At 43.0% G+C, this 18,042-nt stretch overlaps 1 protein-coding gene across 5 annotated transcripts in view; it reads left to right on the top strand.

The window, feature by feature from the left end:
- The window catches only part of LOC138959055 (phosphorylase b kinase regulatory subunit beta-like), a 123,702-nt gene that overhangs the window by 53,564 nt on the left and 52,096 nt on the right, over positions 1–18,042 (top strand). For all 5 annotated transcript variants that reach the window (XM_070330417.1, XM_070330427.1, XM_070330419.1 and 2 more), the window contains one exon: positions 7,640–7,730. In XM_070330417.1, coding sequence (XP_070186518.1) covers positions 7,640–7,730 — 91 coding nt within the window. The remainder of the gene's footprint in view (positions 1–7,639; positions 7,731–18,042) is intronic.

The raw sequence follows: 18,042 nt of genomic DNA, 5'->3' as shown, positions 1-18,042 counted from the left end.
TGTGTCTCTTTCTGTTTGTTGTATTCATCTCCCTTCTGTCTGTGTGTCTCTTTCTTTCTGTTTGTTGTATTCATCTCCCTTCTGTCTGTGTGTCTCTTTCTGTTTGTTGTATTCATCTCCCTTCTGTCTGTGTGTCTCTTTCTGTTTGTTGTATTCATCTCCCTTCTGTCTGTGTGTCTCTTTCTGTTTGTTGCATTCATCTCCCTTCTGTCTGTGTGTCTCTTTCTGTTTGTTGTATTCATCTCCCTTCTGTCTGTGTGTCTCTTTCTGTTTGTTGCATTCATCTCCCTTCTGTCTGTGTGTCTCTTTCTGTTTGTTGTATTCATCTCCCTTCTGTCTGTGTGTCTCTTTCTGTTTGTTGTATTCATCTCCCTTCTGTCTGTGTGTCTCTTTCTGTTTGTTGCATTCATCTCCCTTCTGTCTGTGTGTCTCTCTCTGTTTGTTGTATTCATCTCCCTTCTGTCTGTGTGTCTCTTTCTGTTTGTTGCATTCATCTCCCTTCTGTCTGTGTGTCTCTTTCTGTTTGTTGCATTCATCTCCCTTCTGTCTGTGTGTCTCTTTCTGTTTGTTGTTCATCTCCCTTCTGTCTGTGTGTCTCTTTCTGTTTGTTGTATTCATCTCCCTTCTGTCTGTGTGTCTCTTTCTGTTTGTTGCATTCATCACCCTTCTGTCTGTGTGTCTCTTTCTGTTTGTTGCATTCATCTCCCTTCTGTCTGTGTGTCTCTTTCTGTTTGTTGCATTCATCACCCTTCTGTCTGTGTGTCTCTTTCTGTTTGTTGTATTCATCTCCCTTCTGTCTGTGTGTCTCTTTCTGTTTGTTGCATTCATCTCCCTTCTGTCTGTGTGTCTCTTTCTGTTTGTTGTATTCATCTCCCTTCTGTCTGTGTGTCTCTTTCTGTTTGTTGTATTCATCTCCCTTCTGTCTGTGTGTCTCTTTCTGTTTGTTGTATTCATCACCCTTCTGTCTGTGTGTCTCTTTCTGTTTGTTGCATTCATCTCCCTTCTGTCTGTGTGTCTCTTTCTGTTTGTTGTATTCATCTCCCTTCTGTCTGTGTGTCTCTTTCTGTTTGTTGCATTCATCACCCTTCTGTCTGTGTGTCTCTTTCTGTTTGTTGTATTCATCTCCCTTCTGTCTGTGTGTCTCTTTCTGTTTGTTGTATTCATCACCCTTCTGTCTGCGTGTCTCTTTCTGTTTGTTGCATTCATCTCCCTTCTGTCTGTGTGTCTCTTTCTGTTTGTTGTATTCATCTCCCTTCTGTCTGTGTGTCTCTTTCTGTTTGTTGCATTCATCTCCCTTCTGTCTGCGTGTCTCTTTCTGTTTGTTGCATTCATCTCCCTTCTGTCTGTGTGTCTCTTTCTTTCTGTTTGTTGCATTCATCTCCCTTCTGTCTGTGTGTCTCTTTCTGTTTGTTGTATTCATCTCCCTTCTGTCTGTGTGTCTCTTTCTGTTTGTTGTATTCATCTCCCTTCTGTCTGTGTGTCTCTTTCTTTCTGTTTGTTGCATTCATCACCCTTCTGTCTGTGTGTCTCTTTCTGTTTGTTGCATTCATCTCCCTTCTGTCTGTGTGTCTCTTTCTGTTTGTTGCATTCATCTCCCTTCTGTCTGTGTGTCTCTTTCTGTTTGTTGTATTCATCTCCCTTCTGTCTGTGTGTCTCTTTCTGTTTGTTGTATTCATCTCCCTTCTGTCTGTGTGTCTCTTTCTTTCTGTTTGTTGCATTCATCACCCTTCTGTCTGTGTGTCTCTTTCTGTTTGTTGTATTCATCTCCCTTCTGTCTGCGTGTCTCTTTCTGTTTGTTGTATTCATCTCCCTTCTGTCTGTGTGTCTCTTTCTGTTTGTTGCATTCATCTCCCTTCTGTCTGTGTGTCTCTTTCTGTTTGCTGTATTCATCTCCCTTCTGTCTGTGTGTCTCTTTCTGTTTGTTGTATTCATCTCCCTTCTGTCTGTGTGTCTCTTTCTGTTTGTTGTATTCATCTCCCTTCTGTCTGCGTGTCTCTTTCTGTTTGTTGTATTCATCTCCCTTCTGTCTGCGTGTCTCTTTCTGTTTGTTGTATTCATCTCCCTTCTGTCTGTGTGTCTCTTTCTGTTTGTTGCATTCATCTCCCTTCTGTCTGTGTGTCTCTTTCTGTTTGTTGTATTCATCTCCCTTCTGTCTGTGTGTCTCTTTCTGTTTGTTGTATTCATCTCCCTTCTGTCTGTGTGTCTCTTTCTGTTTGTTGTATTCATCTCCCTTCTGTCTGCGTGTCTCTTTCTGTTTGTTGTATTCATCTCCCTTCTGTCTGCGTGTCTCTTTCTGTTTGTTGCATTCATCTCCCTTCTGTCTGTGTGTCTCTTTCTGTTTGTTGCATTCATCTCCCTTCTGTCTGTGTGTCTCTTTCTTTCTGTTTGTTGTATTCATCTCCCTTCTGTCTGTGTGTCTCTTTCTGTTTGTTGTATTCATCTCCCTTCTGTCTGTGTGTCTCTTTCTGTTTGTTGTATTCATCTCCTTTCTGTCTGTGTGTCTCTTTCTTTCTGTTTGTTGCATTCATCTCCCTTCTGTCTGCGTGTCTCTTTCTGTTTGTTGCATTCATCTCCCTTCTGTCTGTGTGTCTCTTTCTGTTTGTTGTATTCATCTCCCTTCTGTCTGTGTGTCTCTTTCTGTTTGTTGTATTCATCTCCCTTCTGTCTGTGTGTCTCTTTCTTTCTGTTTGTTGCATTCATCTCCCTTCTGTCTGTGTGTCTCTTTCTGTTTGTTGCATTCATCTCCCTTCTGTCTGTGTGTCTCTTTCTGTTTGTTGCATTCATCACCCTTCTGTCTGTGTGTCTCTTTCTGTTTGTTGCATTGATCTCCCTTCTGTCTGCGTGTCTCTTTCTGTTTGTTGCATTCATCTCCCTTCTGTCTGCGTGTCTCTTTCTGTTTGTTGTATTCATCTCCCTTCTGTCTGTGTGTCTCTTTCTGTTTGTTGCATTCATCTCCCTTCTGTCTGTGTGTCTCTTTCTGTTTGTTGTATTCATCTCCCTTCTGTCTGTGTGTCTCTTTCTGTTTGTTGTATTCATCACCCTTCTGTCTGTGTGTCTCTTTCTGTTTGTTGTATTCATCTCCCTTCTGTCTGTGTGTCTCTTTCTGTTTGTTGCATTCATCTCCCTTCTGTCTGTGTGTCTCTTTCTGTTTGTTGTATTCATCTCCCTTCTGTCTGTGTGTCTCTTTCTGTTTGTTGTATTCATCTCCCTTCTGTCTGCGTGTCTCTTTCTGTTTGTTGCATTCATCTCCCTTCTGTCTGTGTGTCTCTTTCTGTTTGTTGCATTCATCTCCCTTCTGTCTGTGTGTCTCTTTCTGTTTGTTGTATTCATCTCCCTTCTGTCTGTGTGTCTCTTTCTGTTTGTTGCATTCATCTCCCTTCTGTCTGTGTGTCTCTTTCTGTTTGTTGTTCATCTCCCTTCTGTCTGTGTGTCTCTTTCTGTTTGTTGTATTCATCTCCCTTCTGTCTGTGTGTCTCTTTCTGTTTGTTGTATTCATCTCCCTTCTGTCTGTGTGTCTCTCTCTGTTTGTTGTATTCATCTCCCTTCTGTCTGTGTGTCTCTTTCTGTTTGTTGCATTCATCTCCCTTCTGTCTGTGTGTCTCTTTCTGTTTGTTGTATTCATCACCCTTCTGTCTGCGTGTCTCTTTCTGTTTGTTGTATTCATCTCCCTTCTGTCTGTGTGTCTCTTTCTGTTTGTTGTATTCATCTCCCTTCTGTCTGTGTGTCTCTTTCTGTTTGTTGTATTCATCTCCCTTCTGTCTGTGTGTCTCTTTCTGTTTGTTGCATTCATCTCCCTTCTGTCTGTGTGTCTCTTTCTGTTTGTTGTATTCATCTCCCTTCTGTCTGTGTGTCTCTTTCTGTTTGTTGCATTCATCACCCTTCTGTCTGTGTGTCTCTTTCTGTTTGTTGCATTCATCTCCCTTCTGTCTGTGTGTCTCTTTCTGTTTGTTGTATTCATCTCCCTTCTGTCTGTGTGTCTCTTTCTGTTTGTTGTATTCATCTCCCTTCTGTCTGTGTGTCTCTTTCTGTTTGTTGTATTCATCTCCCTTCTGTCTGTGTGTCTCTCTCTGTTTGTTGTTCATCTCCCTTCTGTCTGTGTGTCTCTTTCTGTTTGTTGTATTCATCTCCCTTCTGTCTGTGTGTCTCTTTCTGTTTGTTGTATTCATCTCCCTTCTGTCTGTGTGTCTCTTTCTGTTTGTTGTATTCATCTCCCTTCTGTCTGCGTGTCTCTTTCTGTTTGTTGTATTCATCTCCCTTCTGTCTGTGTGTCTCTCTCTGTTTGTTGTTCATCTCCCTTCTGTCTGTGTGTCTCTTTCTGTTTGTTGTATTCATCTCCCTTCTGTCTGTGTGTCTCTTTCTGTTTGTTGTATTCATCTCCCTTCTGTCTGTGTGTCTCTTTCTGTTTGTTGTATTCATCTCCCTTCTGTCTGTGTGTCTCTTTCTGTTTGTTGTATTCATCACCCTTCTGTCTGTGTGTCTCTTTCTGTTTGTTGTTCATCTCCCTTCTGTCTGTGTGTCTCTTTCTGTTTGTTGTATTCATCTCCCTTCTGTCTGTGTGTCTCTTTCTGTTTGTTGTATTCATCTCCCTTCTGTCTGTGTGTCTCTTTCTGTTTGTTGCATTCATCTCCCTTCTGTCTGTGTGTCTCTTTCTGTTTGTTGCATTCATCACCCTTCTGTCTGTGTGTCTCTTTCTGTTTGTTGTATTCATCTCCCTTCTGTCTGCGTGTCTCTTTCTGTTTGTTGCATTCATCTCCCTTCTGTCTGTGTGTCTCTTTCTGTTTGTTGTATTCATCTCCCTTCTGTCTGTGTGTCTCTTTCTGTTTGTTGCATTCATCTCCCTTCTGTCTGCGTGTCTCTTTCTGTTTGTTGTATTCATCTCCCTTCTGTCTGTGTGTCTCTTTCTGTTTGTTGTATTCATCTCCCTTCTGTCTGCGTGTCTCTTTCTGTTTGTTGTATTCATCTCCCTTCTGTCTGTGTGTCTCTTTCTGTTTGTTGTATTCATCACCCTTCTGTCTGCGTGTCTCTTTCTGTTTGTTGCATTCATCTCCTTTCTGTCTGCGTGTCTCTTTCTGTTTGTTGTATTCATCACCCTTCTGTCTGCGTGTCTCTTTCTGTTTGTTGCATTCATCTCCTTTCTGTCTGTGTGTCTCTTTCTGTTTGTTGTATTCATCTCCCTTCTGTCTGCGTGTCTCTTTCTGTTTGTTGTATTCATCTCCCTTCTGTCTGCGTGTCTCTTTCTGTTTGTTGTATTCATCTCCCTTCTGTCTGTGTGTCTCTTTCTGTTTGTTGTATTCATCTCCCTTCTGTCTGTGTGTCTCTTTCTGTTTGTTGTATTCATCTCCCTTCTGTCTGTGTGTCTCTTTCTGTTTGTTGCATTCATCACCCTTCTGTCTGTGTGTCTCTTTCTGTTTGTTGTATTCATCTCCCTTCTGTCTGTGTGTCTCTTTCTGTTTGTTGTATTCATCTCCCTTCTGTCTGTGTGTCTCTTTCTGTTTGTTGCATTCATCTCCCTTCTGTCTGTGTCTCTTTCTGTTTGTTGCATTCATCTCCCTTCTGTCTGTGTGTCTCTTTCTGTTTGTTGTATTCATCTCCCTTCTGTCTGTGTGTCTCTTTCTGTTTGTTGTATTCATCTCCCTTCTGTCTGTGTCTCTTTCTGTTTGTTGCATTCATCTCCCTTCTGTCTGCGTGTCTCTTTCTTTCTGTTTGTTGTATTCATCTCCCTTCTGTCTGTGTCTCTTTCTGTTTGTTGTATTCATCTCCCTTCTGTCTGTGTGTCTCTTTCTGTTTGTTGCATTCATCTCCCTTCTGTCTGTGTGTCTCTTTCTGTTTGTTGCATTCATCACCCTTCTGTCTGTGTGTCTCTTTCTGTTTGTTGCATTCATCTCCCTTCTGTCTGTGTGTCTCTTTCTGTTTGTTGCATTCATCTCCCTTCTGTCTGTGTGTCTCTTTCTGTTTGTTGTATTCATCTCCCTTCTGTCTGTGTGTCTCTTTCTGTTTGTTGTATTCATCTCCCTTCTGTCTGTGTGTCTCTTTCTTTCTGTTTGTTGTATTCATCTCCCTTCTGTCTGTGTGTCTCTTTCTGTTTGTTGTATTCATCACCCTTCTGTCTGTGTGTCTCTTTCTGTTTGTTGCATTCATCTCCCTTCTGTCTGTGTGTCTCTTTCTGTTTGTTGCATTCATCTCCCTTCTGTCTGTGTGTCTCTTTCTGTTTGTTGTATTCATCACCCTTCTGTCTGTGTGTCTCTTTCTGTTTGTTGCATTCATCTCCCTTCTGTCTGTGTGTCTCTTTCTGTTTGTTGCATTCATCTCCCTTCTGTCTGTGTGTCTCTTTCTGTTTGTTGTATTCATCTCCCTTCTGTCTGTGTGTCTCTTTCTGTTTGTTGTATTCATCTCCCTTCTGTCTGTGTGTCTCTTTCTGTTTGTTGCATTCATCTCCCTTCTGTCTGTGTGTCTCTTTCTGTTTGTTGCATTCATCTCCCTTCTGTCTGTGTGTCTCTTTCTGTTTGTTGTATTCATCTCCCTTCTGTCTGTGTGTCTCTTTCTGTTTGTTGTATTCATCTCCCTTCTGTCTGCGTGTCTCTTTCTGTTTGTTGTATTCATCTCCCTTCTGTCTGCGTGTCTCTTTCTGTTTGTTGTATTCATCTCCCTTCTGTCTGTGTGTCTCTTTCTGTTTGTTGTATTCATCTCCCTTCTGTCTGCGTGTCTCTTTCTGTTTGTTGTATTCATCTCCCTTCTGTCTGCGTGTCTCTTTCTGTTTGTTGTATTCATCTCCCTTCTGTCTGTGTGTCTCTCTCTGTTTGTTGTATTCATCTCCCTTCTGTCTGTGTGTCTCTTTCTGTTTGTTGTATTCATCTCCCTTCTGTCTGTGTGTCTCTTTCTGTTTGTTGCATTCATCTCCCTTCTGTCTGTGTGTCTCTTTCTGTTTGTTGTATTCATCACCCTTCTGTCTGTGTGTCTCTTTCTGTTTGTTGTATTCATCTCCCTTCTGTCTGTGTGTCTCTTTCTGTTTGTTGTATTCATCTCCCTTCTGTCTGTGTGTCTCTTTCTGTTTGTTGTATTCATCTCCCTTCTGTCTGTGTGTCTCTTTCTGTTTGTTGTATTCATCTCCCTTCTGTCTGTGTGTCTCTTTCTGTTTGTTGCATTCATCTCCCTTCTGTCTGTGTGTCTCTTTCTGTTTGTTGCATTCATCTCCCTTCTGTCTGTGTGTCTCTTTCTGTTTGTTGTATTCATCACCCTTCTGTCTGTGTGTCTCTTTCTGTTTGTTGTATTCATCTCCCTTCTGTCTGTGTGTCTCTTTCTGTTTGTTGTATTCATCACCCTTCTGTCTGTGTGTCTCTTTCTGTTTGTTGTATTCATCTCCCTTCTGTCTGTGTGTCTCTTTCTGTTTGTTGTATTCATCACCCTTCTGTCTGTGTGTCTCTTTCTGTTTGTTGTATTCATCACCCTTCTGTCTGTGTGTCTCTTTCTGTTTGTTGTATTCATCTCCCTTCTGTCTGCGTGTCTCTTTCTGTTTGTTGTATTCATCTCCTTTCTGTCTGCGTGTCTCTTTCTTTCTGTTTGTTTACCTTAACTGGACCATTGATGTATTTTTCTTGGTGAATTAGAGCAGATGTCATTGACGATGTGTGTGTGTGAGCAGGGGACAGAACTTTGGGGAGTTCCTGGGGCTGCTGGCTCAGATCAAGAAAGGCATGGTGGACGGTATCCACGTCAGGCTGGGAAAGCTGCAGGTACCATTACTCACAAGTTACACCTCCTTTCACACCATTTAACACAAAATGTGTGTGTGTGTGTGTGTTTGTGTGTGTTTGTGTGTGTGTGTGTGTGTGTGTGTGTGTGTGTGTGTGTGTGTGTGTGTGTGTGTGTGTGTGTGTGTGTGTGTGTGTATGTGTGTGTGTGTGTTTGGTTGGAAGTTGCTGGACTTTGCAAGGAGAGGGGTGTGATAGGTGTAGAGGGGTGTTGTCACGCACACATGCATAAAACACGCACGCAGTCTGTCATCCACGACTCAAAACAATCTTACTCTTTCGACTACAAAACACGAGTTGACACGAACAGTAGATTAAGGACGTTTCTTACAAACAATCAATTATACATAACATAAATACACACACAACTCACTATCTAACTATACAAATCTTTCTTTCGGCAATATCCACAACGACAACAAAGATCAACCAGCATTAAAGCCCATAACAACAAAGAATAATTATTTAGAAACTTTCATACCTCTCACTTTCGCTCAGTTCACAATGACGTTATAGCTCCTGCACGTTTAGCTGTTAGGACGGGCTAAGGCTAATGTTACCGTGCTTGCGTATCCGAAATCGTTCATGAACCGGAGTCAACGAGGCCGTGGTGCGAAGCGACAGGAGTCATCGGTGACGTCGAGTCCTTGCCAGGCGAGCAGTGCCGTCGTCGAAAGTGGAGCGGCAGACATCTCCTCAGTAGTAGGCCATTTCAGAGTAGCCTCCGCATGGTGAAACACAACAACCTGGAATGGTGAACGTAAGACTTAGTTCACTGTAACAGTAACATCGCCCACCCGTCCTTATAACTTAACAACCAAGTGCAGGATTAAATGGACATAACTCTCTACTCTCACTCTCATGCATCTCGAACACACATACCAACGGACTTATACATTTAATTCTGCTAAGTATGAAGTCCAACGAATAATACCAAATTCATTCTATAAACAAAACTGTCAATCACTCTCCTTTCAACCAAAACATATTCATTCAATAACATACCAAACCATTCCCCAAAACAAACTCACAAATTCATACCGTTCAAGTACAAAGTTACAAACACGCACGTGCACACTATACATTCCGCCATCTTGGATTGACCGGTTTTCATAAGTCAATAAACAAATCTAAACCTGAGAATAATTTAACTGTAACACACACAACATAATATTTAATGATTACATACCACATCCTGGTTGCATTGAAGTAGCCATACATATCCCCTGCCGTTGATAACAGGTTTTCGGCATCTGCTCTACGCAAACAGACCCTACGTTCAACGAAGAACGGATTCGCTTGGAACGCAAGCTATCTTCCCTCGGCTAAAGGCAAAGAACGAATGAATAAAAAGGAGTATCTACGAGCTCGAATTTAGCTCTGAGTTCACCTTACAAAATACAAGTAAAAACACGTGAAATACCTGAGCACGAGCTCCACGAGACACCTGCAGTTAACCAGCGTCTACCTATGACAGGCGAAATAGAGGAACACAGGCGCTCCAATACAATACCTTTAACACCACAGCATAAAAGTATGCTAACATTAAAGCCGCTTGTGACAGGTGTGATAGGTGGAGAGGGGTGTGATAGGTGGAGAGGAGGGGATCTTCTTCAGGGGGAAATAGTTTGATCTGCATTTTCTCACCCTGTAGTCATGAGTCAACCATCATGTTGTGGGTGCAAAATGCTAACAATATTTGTCAGGGGTATTTGTCAGGTATTTGTCAGGTATTAGGTATTAGTCAGGTATTTGTCAGGTATTAGTCAGGTATTTGTTAGGTATTAGGTATTTGTCAGGTATTTGACCATCAACCTGTGATTTATATAAGTGATGAAAATGGTGTACACTTTTTGTTGAATGCTGAAGTGATGAAAATGGTGTACACTTGTTGTTGAATGCTGAAGTGATGAAAATGGTGTACACTTGTTGTTGAATGCTGAAGAAGATGAAAATGGTGTACACTTGTTGTTGAATGCTGAAGTGATGAAAATGGTGTACACTTGTTGAATGCTGAAGAAGATGAAAATGGTGTACACTTGTTGTTGAATGCTGAAGTGATGAAAATGGTGTACACTTGTTGTTGAATGCTGAAGAAGATGAAAATGGTGTACACTTTGTGTTGAATGCTGAAGTGATGAAAATGGTGTACACTTGTTGTTGAATGCTGAAGTGATGAAAATGGTGTACACTTGTTGTTGAATGCTGAAGTGATGAAAATGGTGTACACTTGTTGTTGAATGCTGAAGTGATGAAAATGTTGTACACTTTTTGTTGAATGCTGAAGAAGAAGTTGTAATTACAGTGGAACCTCCCTTTTAACACCTTCACAAATGTGACAAAATCAGGTCTTAAAAAGGAGGGAGTCTTAAAATGGGGGTAAATGTACAGAGGTTATGAACAGAAAGTCTGACAAAACAGGGTCTTAACGGGACAGTCTTAACGTGACAGTCTTAACGGGACAGTCTTAACGGGACAGTTCCCGCAGTGGGGCACTGCGGTTATGAAATTAAAGGCCCCTCCTGTTTTTGGAACCGCAGGAGCTTTCTAGTTTGCTGTTAGGTAGATTTTTGGTTCCTCTTTCCTGTCATGCTCTCTTTTTCTTCATGAATTCTTTTCTTTTTTCTGCCTTCTTGCTCATTCACCTGTATTTTTTCCAAAAATCTCTTCTCTTGCCGCTTGTCTCGCGATTCATGTATAGTTTAATCTGTTAGTGTTCTGATGTAAGTCCAGCAGTAGATAGGTTAAGCCTATTTTAACATACTGGAAACTGGTAATCTTCCAGTAGGTATTAATTTAGTTTTACTAAAGCCTGCTGGGACACAAGTAATGGGTTAGTGCATTTGTAAACAGGAATCGCTTGACAAGTGGCCCCCTTCATCCCCCCCTTCCTCGTCCTGATATGGCTCTGCGTAGTCGGCTGGACGTTAAGCAACAAATAAACAAACAAACAAACGGGACAGTCTGAACGGGACAGTCTTAAAAGGGACAGTCTTAAAAGGGACAGTTTTAACAGGACAGTCTTAAAAGGGACAGTCTTAAACGGGACAGTCTTAAAAGGGACAGTCTTAACGGGACAGTCTTAACGGGGACAGTCTTAAAAGGGACAGTTTTAACAGGACAGTCTTATCGGGACAGTCTTAAAAGGGACAGTCTTAACAGGACAGTCTTAAAAGGGACAGTCTTATCGGGACAGTCTTAACGTGACAGTCTTAAAAGGGACAGTCTTAACGGGACAGTCTTAAAAGGGACAGTCTTAAACGGGACAGTCTTAAAAGGGACAGTCTTAACGGGACAGTCTTAACGGGGACAGTCTTAAAAGGGACAGTTTTAACGGGACAGTCTTAACGGGACAGTCTTAAAAGGGACAGTTTTAACAGGACAGTCTTAAAAGGGACAGTCTTAACGGGACAGTCTTAAAAGGGACAGTCTTAAAAGGGACAGTCTTAACAGGACAGTCTTAAAAGGGACAGTCTTAAAAGGGACAGTCTTAAAAGGGACAGTCTTAAAAGGGACAGTCTTAAAAGGGACAGTCTTATCGGGACAGTCTTAAAAGGGACAGTCTTAACAGGACAGTCTTAAAAGGGACAGTCTTAAAAGGGACAGTCTTAAAAGGGACAGTCTTAAAAGGGACAGTCTTAAAAGGGACAGTCTTAACGGGACAGTCTTAAAAGGGACAGTCTTAACGGGACAGTCTTAAAAGGGACAGTCTTAAAAGAGACAGTCTTAAAAGGGACAGTCTTAAAAGGGACAGTCTTAACAGGACAGTCTTAAAAGGGACAATCTTAACGGGACAGTCTTAAAAGGGACAGTCTTAACGGGACAGTCTTAAAAGGGACAGTCTTAAAAGGGACAGTCTTAACGGGACAGTCTTAAAAGGGACAGTCTTAAACGGACAGTCTTAAACGGGACAGTCTTAAAAGGGACAGTCTTAACGGGACAGTCTTAAAAGGGACAGTCTTAAAGGGACAGTCTTAAACAGGACGGTCTTAAAAGGGACAGTTTTAACAGGACAGTCTTAAACGGGACAGTCTTAAACGGGACAGTCTTAAAAGGGACAGTCTTAACGGGACAGTCTTAAACGGGACAGTCTTAACAGGGACAGTCTTAAACGGGACAGTCTTAAAAGGGACAGTCTTAACGGGACAGTCTTAACAGGGACAGTCTTAACAGGGACAGTCTTAACAGGGACAGTCTTAACGGGACAGTCTTAACAGGGACAGTCTTAACAGGACAGTCTTAAAAGGGACAGTCTTAACGGGACAGTCTTAAAAGGGACAGTCTTAAAAGGGACAGTTTTAAAAGGGACAGTTTTAACGGGACAGTCTTAAAAGGGACAGTCTTAAACGGGACAGTTTTAAACGGGACAGTCTTAAAAGGGACAGTCTTAACTGCACAGTCTTAACGGGACAGTCTTAACAGGGACAGTCTTAACAGGGACAGTCTTAACAGGGACAGTCTTAACAGGGACAGTCTTAACAGGGACAGTCTTAACAGGACAGTCTTAAAAGGGACAGTCTTAACGGGACAGTCTTAAAAGGGACAGTCTTAAAAGGGACAGTCTTAAAAGGGACAGTTTTAACGGGACAGTCTTAAAAGGGACAGTCTTAACTGCACAGTCTTAACAGGGACAGTCTTAACAGGGACAGTCTTAAACGGGACAGTCTTAAACGGGACAGTCTTAACGGGACAGTCTTAACAGGGACAGTCTTAACAGGGACAGTCTTAAACGGGACAGTCTTAACGGGACAGTCTTAAAAGGGACAGTCTTAAAAGGGACAGTCTTATCGGGACAGTCTTAAAAGGGACAGTCTTAAAAGGGACAGTCTTAAAAGGGACAGTCTTAACGGGACAGTCTTAACGGGACAGTCCTAACGGGACAGTCCTAACGGGACAGTCTTAACGGGACAGTCTTAAAAGGGACAGTCTTAACGGGACAGTCTTAAAAGGGACAGTCTTAAAAGGGACAGTTTTAACAGGACAGTCTTAACGGGACAGTCTTAAAAGGGACAGTCTTAAAAGGGACAGTCTTAACGGGACAGTCCTAACGGGACAGTCTTAACGGGACAGTCTTAAAAGGGACAGTCCTAACGGGACAGTCTTAACGGGACAGTCTTAAACGGACAGTCTTAAACGGGACAGTCTTAAAAGGGACAGTCTTAAACGGGACAGTCTTAAAAGGGACAGTTTTAACAGGACAGTCTTAAACGGGACAGTCTTAAAAGGGACAGTCTTAACGGGACAGTCTTAACAGGGACAGTCTTAACAGGGACAGTCTTAACAGGGACAGTCTTAACAGGGACAGTCTTAACAGGACAGTCTTAAAAGGGACAGTCTTAACAGGGACAGTCTTAACAGGACAGTCTTAAAAGGGACAGTCTTAACGGGAAAGTCTTAAAAGGGACAGTCTTAAAAGGGACAGTCTTAAAAGGGACAGTCTTAAAAGGGACAGTCTTAAAAGGGACAGTCTTAAAAGGGACAGTCTTAACAGGACAGTCTTAAAAGGGACAGTCTTAACGGGACAGTCTTAAAAGGGACAGTCTTAAAGGGACAGTCTTAAACGGGACAGTCTTAAAAGGGACAGTTTTAACAGGACAGTCTTAAACGGGACAGTCTTAAACGGGACAGTCTTAAAAGGGACAGTCTTAACGGGACAGTCTTAACAGGGACAGTCTTAACAGGGACAGTCTTAACAGGGACAGTCTTAACGGGACAGTCTTAACAGGGACAGTCTTAACAGGGACAGTCTTAAAAGGGACAGTCTTAACGGGACAGTCTTAAAAGGGACAGTCTTAAAAGGGACAGTCTTAACGGGACAGTCTTAACGGGACAGTCTTAAAAGGGACAGTCTTAACGGGACAGTCTTAAAAGGGACAGTCTTAAAAGGGACAGTCTTAAAAGGGACAGTCTTAAAAGGGACAGTCTTAAAAGGGACAGTCTTAACAGGGACAGTCTTAACAGGACAGTCTTAACGGGACAGTCTTAAAAGGGACAGTCTTAAACGGGACAGTCTTAAAAGGGACAGTCTTAACGGGACAGTCTTAACGGGACAGTCTTAAAAGGGACAGTCTTATCGGGACAGTCTTAAAAGGGACAGTCTTAAAAGGGACAGTCTTAAAAGGGACAGTCTTAAAAGGGACAGTCTTAACGGGACAGTCTTAAAAGGGACAGTCTTAAAAGGGACATTCTTAAAAGGGACAGTCTTAACGGGACAGTCTTAAAAGGGACAGTCTTAACGGGACAGTCTTAAAAGGGACAGTCTTAACAGGACAGTCTTAACAGGGACAGTCTTAACAGGGACAGTCTTAACGGGACAGTCTTAACAGAGACAGTCTTAACAGGGACAGTCTTAACAGGACAGTCTTAAAAGGGACAGTCTTAACGGGACAGTCTTAAACGGGACAGTCTTAAACGGGACAGTCTTAAAAGGGACAGTCTTAACGGGACAGTCTTAAAAGGGACAGTCTTAAACGGACAGTCTTAAACGGGACAGTCTTAAAAGGGACAGTCTTAACGGGACAGTCTTAAAAGGGACAGTCTTAAAGGGACAGTCTTAAACGGGACAGTCTTAAAAGGGACAGTTTTGACAGGACAGTCTTAAAAGGGACAGTCTTAACGGGACAGTCTTAAACGGGACAGTCTTAAACGGGACAGTCTTAAAAGGGACAGTCTTAACGGGACAGTCTTAAAAGGGACAGTCTTAAACGGACAGTCTTAAACGGGACAGTCTTAAAAGGGACAGTCTTAACGGGACAGTCTTAAAAGGGACAGTCTTAAAGGGACAGTCTTAAACGGGACAGTCTTAAAAGGGACAGTTTTGACAGGACAGTCTTAAACGGGACAGTCTTAAAAGGGACAGTCTTAACGGGACAGTCTTAAAAGGGACAGTCTTAAACGGACAGTCTTAAACGGGACAGTCTTAAAAGGGACAGTCTTAACGGGACAGTCTTAAAAGGGACAGTCTTAAAGGGACAGTCTTAAACGGGACAGTCTTAAAAGGGACAGTTTTAACAGGACAGTCTTAAACGGGACAGTCTTATCGGGACAGTCTTAAAAGGGACAGTCTTAACGGGACAGTCTTAACAGGACAGTCCTAACGGGACAGTCCTAACGGGACAGTCTTAAAAGGGACAGTCTTAACAGGGACAGTCTTAACGGGACAGTCTTAACAGGGACAGTCTTAACAGGGACAGTCTTAACAGGACAGTCTTAAAAGGGACAGTCTTAAAGGGACAGTCTTAACGGGACAGTCTTAAAAGGGACAGTCTTAAAAGGTACAGTCTTAACAGGACAGTCTTAAAAGGGACAGTCTTAACGGGACAGTCTTAACAGGACAGTCTTAAAAGGGACAATCTTAACGGGACAGTCTTAACGGGACAGTCTTAAAAGGGACAGTCTTAAACGGGACAGTCTTAACAGGGACAGTCTTAACAGGGACAGTCTTAACGGGACAGTCCTAACGGGACAGTCCTAACGGGACAGTCTTAACGGGACAGTCTTAACAGGACAGTCCTAACGGGACAGTCCTAACGGGACAGTCTTAAAAGGGACAGTCTTAAAAGGGACAGTCTTAACAGGACAGTCCTAATGGGACAGTCTTAACGGGACAGTCTTAAAAGGGACAGTCTTAAAAGGGACAGTCTTAACAGGACAGTCCTAACGGGACAGTCTTAACGGGACAGTCTTAAAAGGGACAGTCTTAAAAGGGACAGTCTTAAAAGGGACAGTCTTAAAAGGGACAGTCTTAAAAGGGACAATCTTAACGGGACAGTCTTAACAGGACAGTCTTAACGGGACAGTCTTAACAGGGACAGTCTTAACAGGACAGTCTTAAAAGGGACAGTCTTAACAGGACAGTCTTAAAAGGGACAGTCTTAAAAGGGACAGTCTTAAAAGGGACAGTCTTAACAGGCCAGTCTTAAAAGGGACAGTCTTAACAGGACAGTCTTAACAGGGACAGTCTTAACGGGACAGTCTTAAAAGGGACAGTCTTAACAGGGACAGTCTTAACAGGGACAGTCTTAACGGGACAGTCTTAAAAGGGACAGTCTTAACAGGGACAGTCTTAACAGGGACAGTCTTAACAGGGACAGTCTTAACAGGGACAGTCTTAAAAGGGACAGTCTTAAAAGGGACAGTCTTAAAAGGGACAGTCTTAAAAGGGACAGTCTTAAAAGGGACAGTCTTAAAAGGGACAGTCTTAAAAGGTACAGTCTTAACGGGACAGTCTTAACAGGACAGTCTTAACGGGACAGTCTTAACGGGACAGTCCTAACGGGACAGTCTTAACGGGACAGTCTTAAAAGGGACAGTCTTAAAAGGGACAGTCTTAACAGGACAGTCCTAACGGGACAGTCTTAAAAGGACGACAGTCTTAAAAAGGACGGTCTTAAAAAGGAGCAGTCTTAAAAAGGAGCAGTCTTAAAAAGGACAGTCTTAAAAAGGACGGTCTTAAAAAGGAGCAGTCTTAAAAAGGACGGTCTTAAAAAGGACAGTCTTAACGGGACAGTCTTAACAGGGACAGTCTTAAAAGGGACAGTCTTATAAGGGACAGTCTTAAAAGGGACAGTCTTATCGGGACAGTCTTAACGTGACAGTCTTAAAAGGGACAGTCTTAACAGGACAGTCTTAAAAGGGACAGTCTTAAAAGGGACAGTCTTAAAAGGGACAGTCTTAAAAGGGACAGTCTTAACAGGACAGTCTTAAAAGGGACAGTCTTAAAAGGGACAGTCTTAAAAGGGACAGTCTTAACAGGACAGTCTTAAAAGGGACAGTCATAAAAGGGACAGTCTTAACGGGACAGTCATAAAAGGGACAGTCTTAACAGGCCAGTCTTAAAAGGGACAGTCTTAAAAGGGACAGTCTTAACAGGACAGTCTTAAAAGGGACAGTCTTAACAGGCCAGTCTTAAAAGGGACAGTCTTAACAGGCCAGTCTTAAAAGGGACAGTCTTAAAAGGGGGTTCCACTGTACTCTACTGGAAATCCCGACCACAGTGACTGGTTCAACATGTGTATCTCCTGCCGTTGTCGACCACAGTGACTTGTTCAACATGTGTATCTCCTGCTGTTGTCGACCACAGTGACTGGTTCAACATGTGTATCTCCTGCCGTTGTCGACCACAGTGACTGGTTCAACATGTGTATCTCCTGCCGTTGTCGACCACAGTGACTGGTTCAACATGTGTATCTCCTGCTGTTGTCGACCACAGTGACTGGTTCAACATGTGTATCTCCTGCCGTTGTCGACCACAGTGACTTGTTCAACATGTGTACCTCCTGCCGTTGTCGACCACAGTGACTTGTTCAACATGTGTATCTCCTGCTGTTGTCGACCACAGTGACTGGTTCAACATGTGTATCTCCTGCTGTTGTCGACCACAGTGACTGGTTCAACATGTGTATCTCCTGCCGTTGTCGACCACAGTGACTGGTTCAACATGTGTATCTCCTGCTGTTGTCGACCACAGTGACTGGTTCAACATGTGTATCTCCTGCCGTTGTCGACCACAGTGACTGGTTCAACATGTGTACCTCCTGCCGTTGTCGACCACAGTGACTGGTTCAACATGTGTATCTCCTGCCGTTGTCGACCACAGTGACTTGTTCAACATGTGTATCTCCTGCCGTTGTCGACCACAGTGACTGGTTCAACATGTGTATCTCCTGCCGTTGTCGACCACAGTGACTGGTTCAACATGTGTATCTCCTGCCGTTGTCGACCACAGTGACTGGTTCAACATGTGTATCTCCTGCCGTTGTCGACCACAGTGACTGGTTCAACATGTGTATCTCCTGCCGTTGTCGACCACAGTGACTGGTTCAACATGTGTATCTCCTGCCGTTGTCGACCACAGTGACTGGTTCAACATGTGTATCTCCTGCCGTTGTCGACCACAGTGACTGGTTCAACATGTGTATCTCCTGCCGTTGTCGACCACAGTGACTGGTTCAACATGTGTATCTCCTGCCGTTGTCGACCACAGTGACTTGTTCAACATGTGTATCTCCTGCCGTTGTCGACCACAGTGACTTGTTCAACATGTGTATCTCCTGCCGTTGTCGACCACAGTGACTGGTTCAACATGTGTATCTCCTGCCGTTGTCGACCACAGTGACTGGTTCAACATGTGTATCTCCTGCCGTTGTCGACCACAGTGACTGGTTCAACATGTGTATCTCCTGCCGTTGTCGACCACAGTGACTGGTTCAACATGTGTATCTCCTGCCGTTGTCGACCACAGTGACTGGTTCAACATGTGTATCTCCTGCCGTTGTCGACCACAGTGACTGGT

This window comes from Littorina saxatilis, linkage group LG1, assembly GCF_037325665.1.
Source record: "Littorina saxatilis isolate snail1 linkage group LG1, US_GU_Lsax_2.0, whole genome shotgun sequence".
Lineage (NCBI taxonomy): Eukaryota > Metazoa > Mollusca > Gastropoda > Littorinimorpha > Littorinidae > Littorina > Littorina saxatilis.
This window is presented reverse-complemented; position numbering and strand designations above follow the sequence as displayed.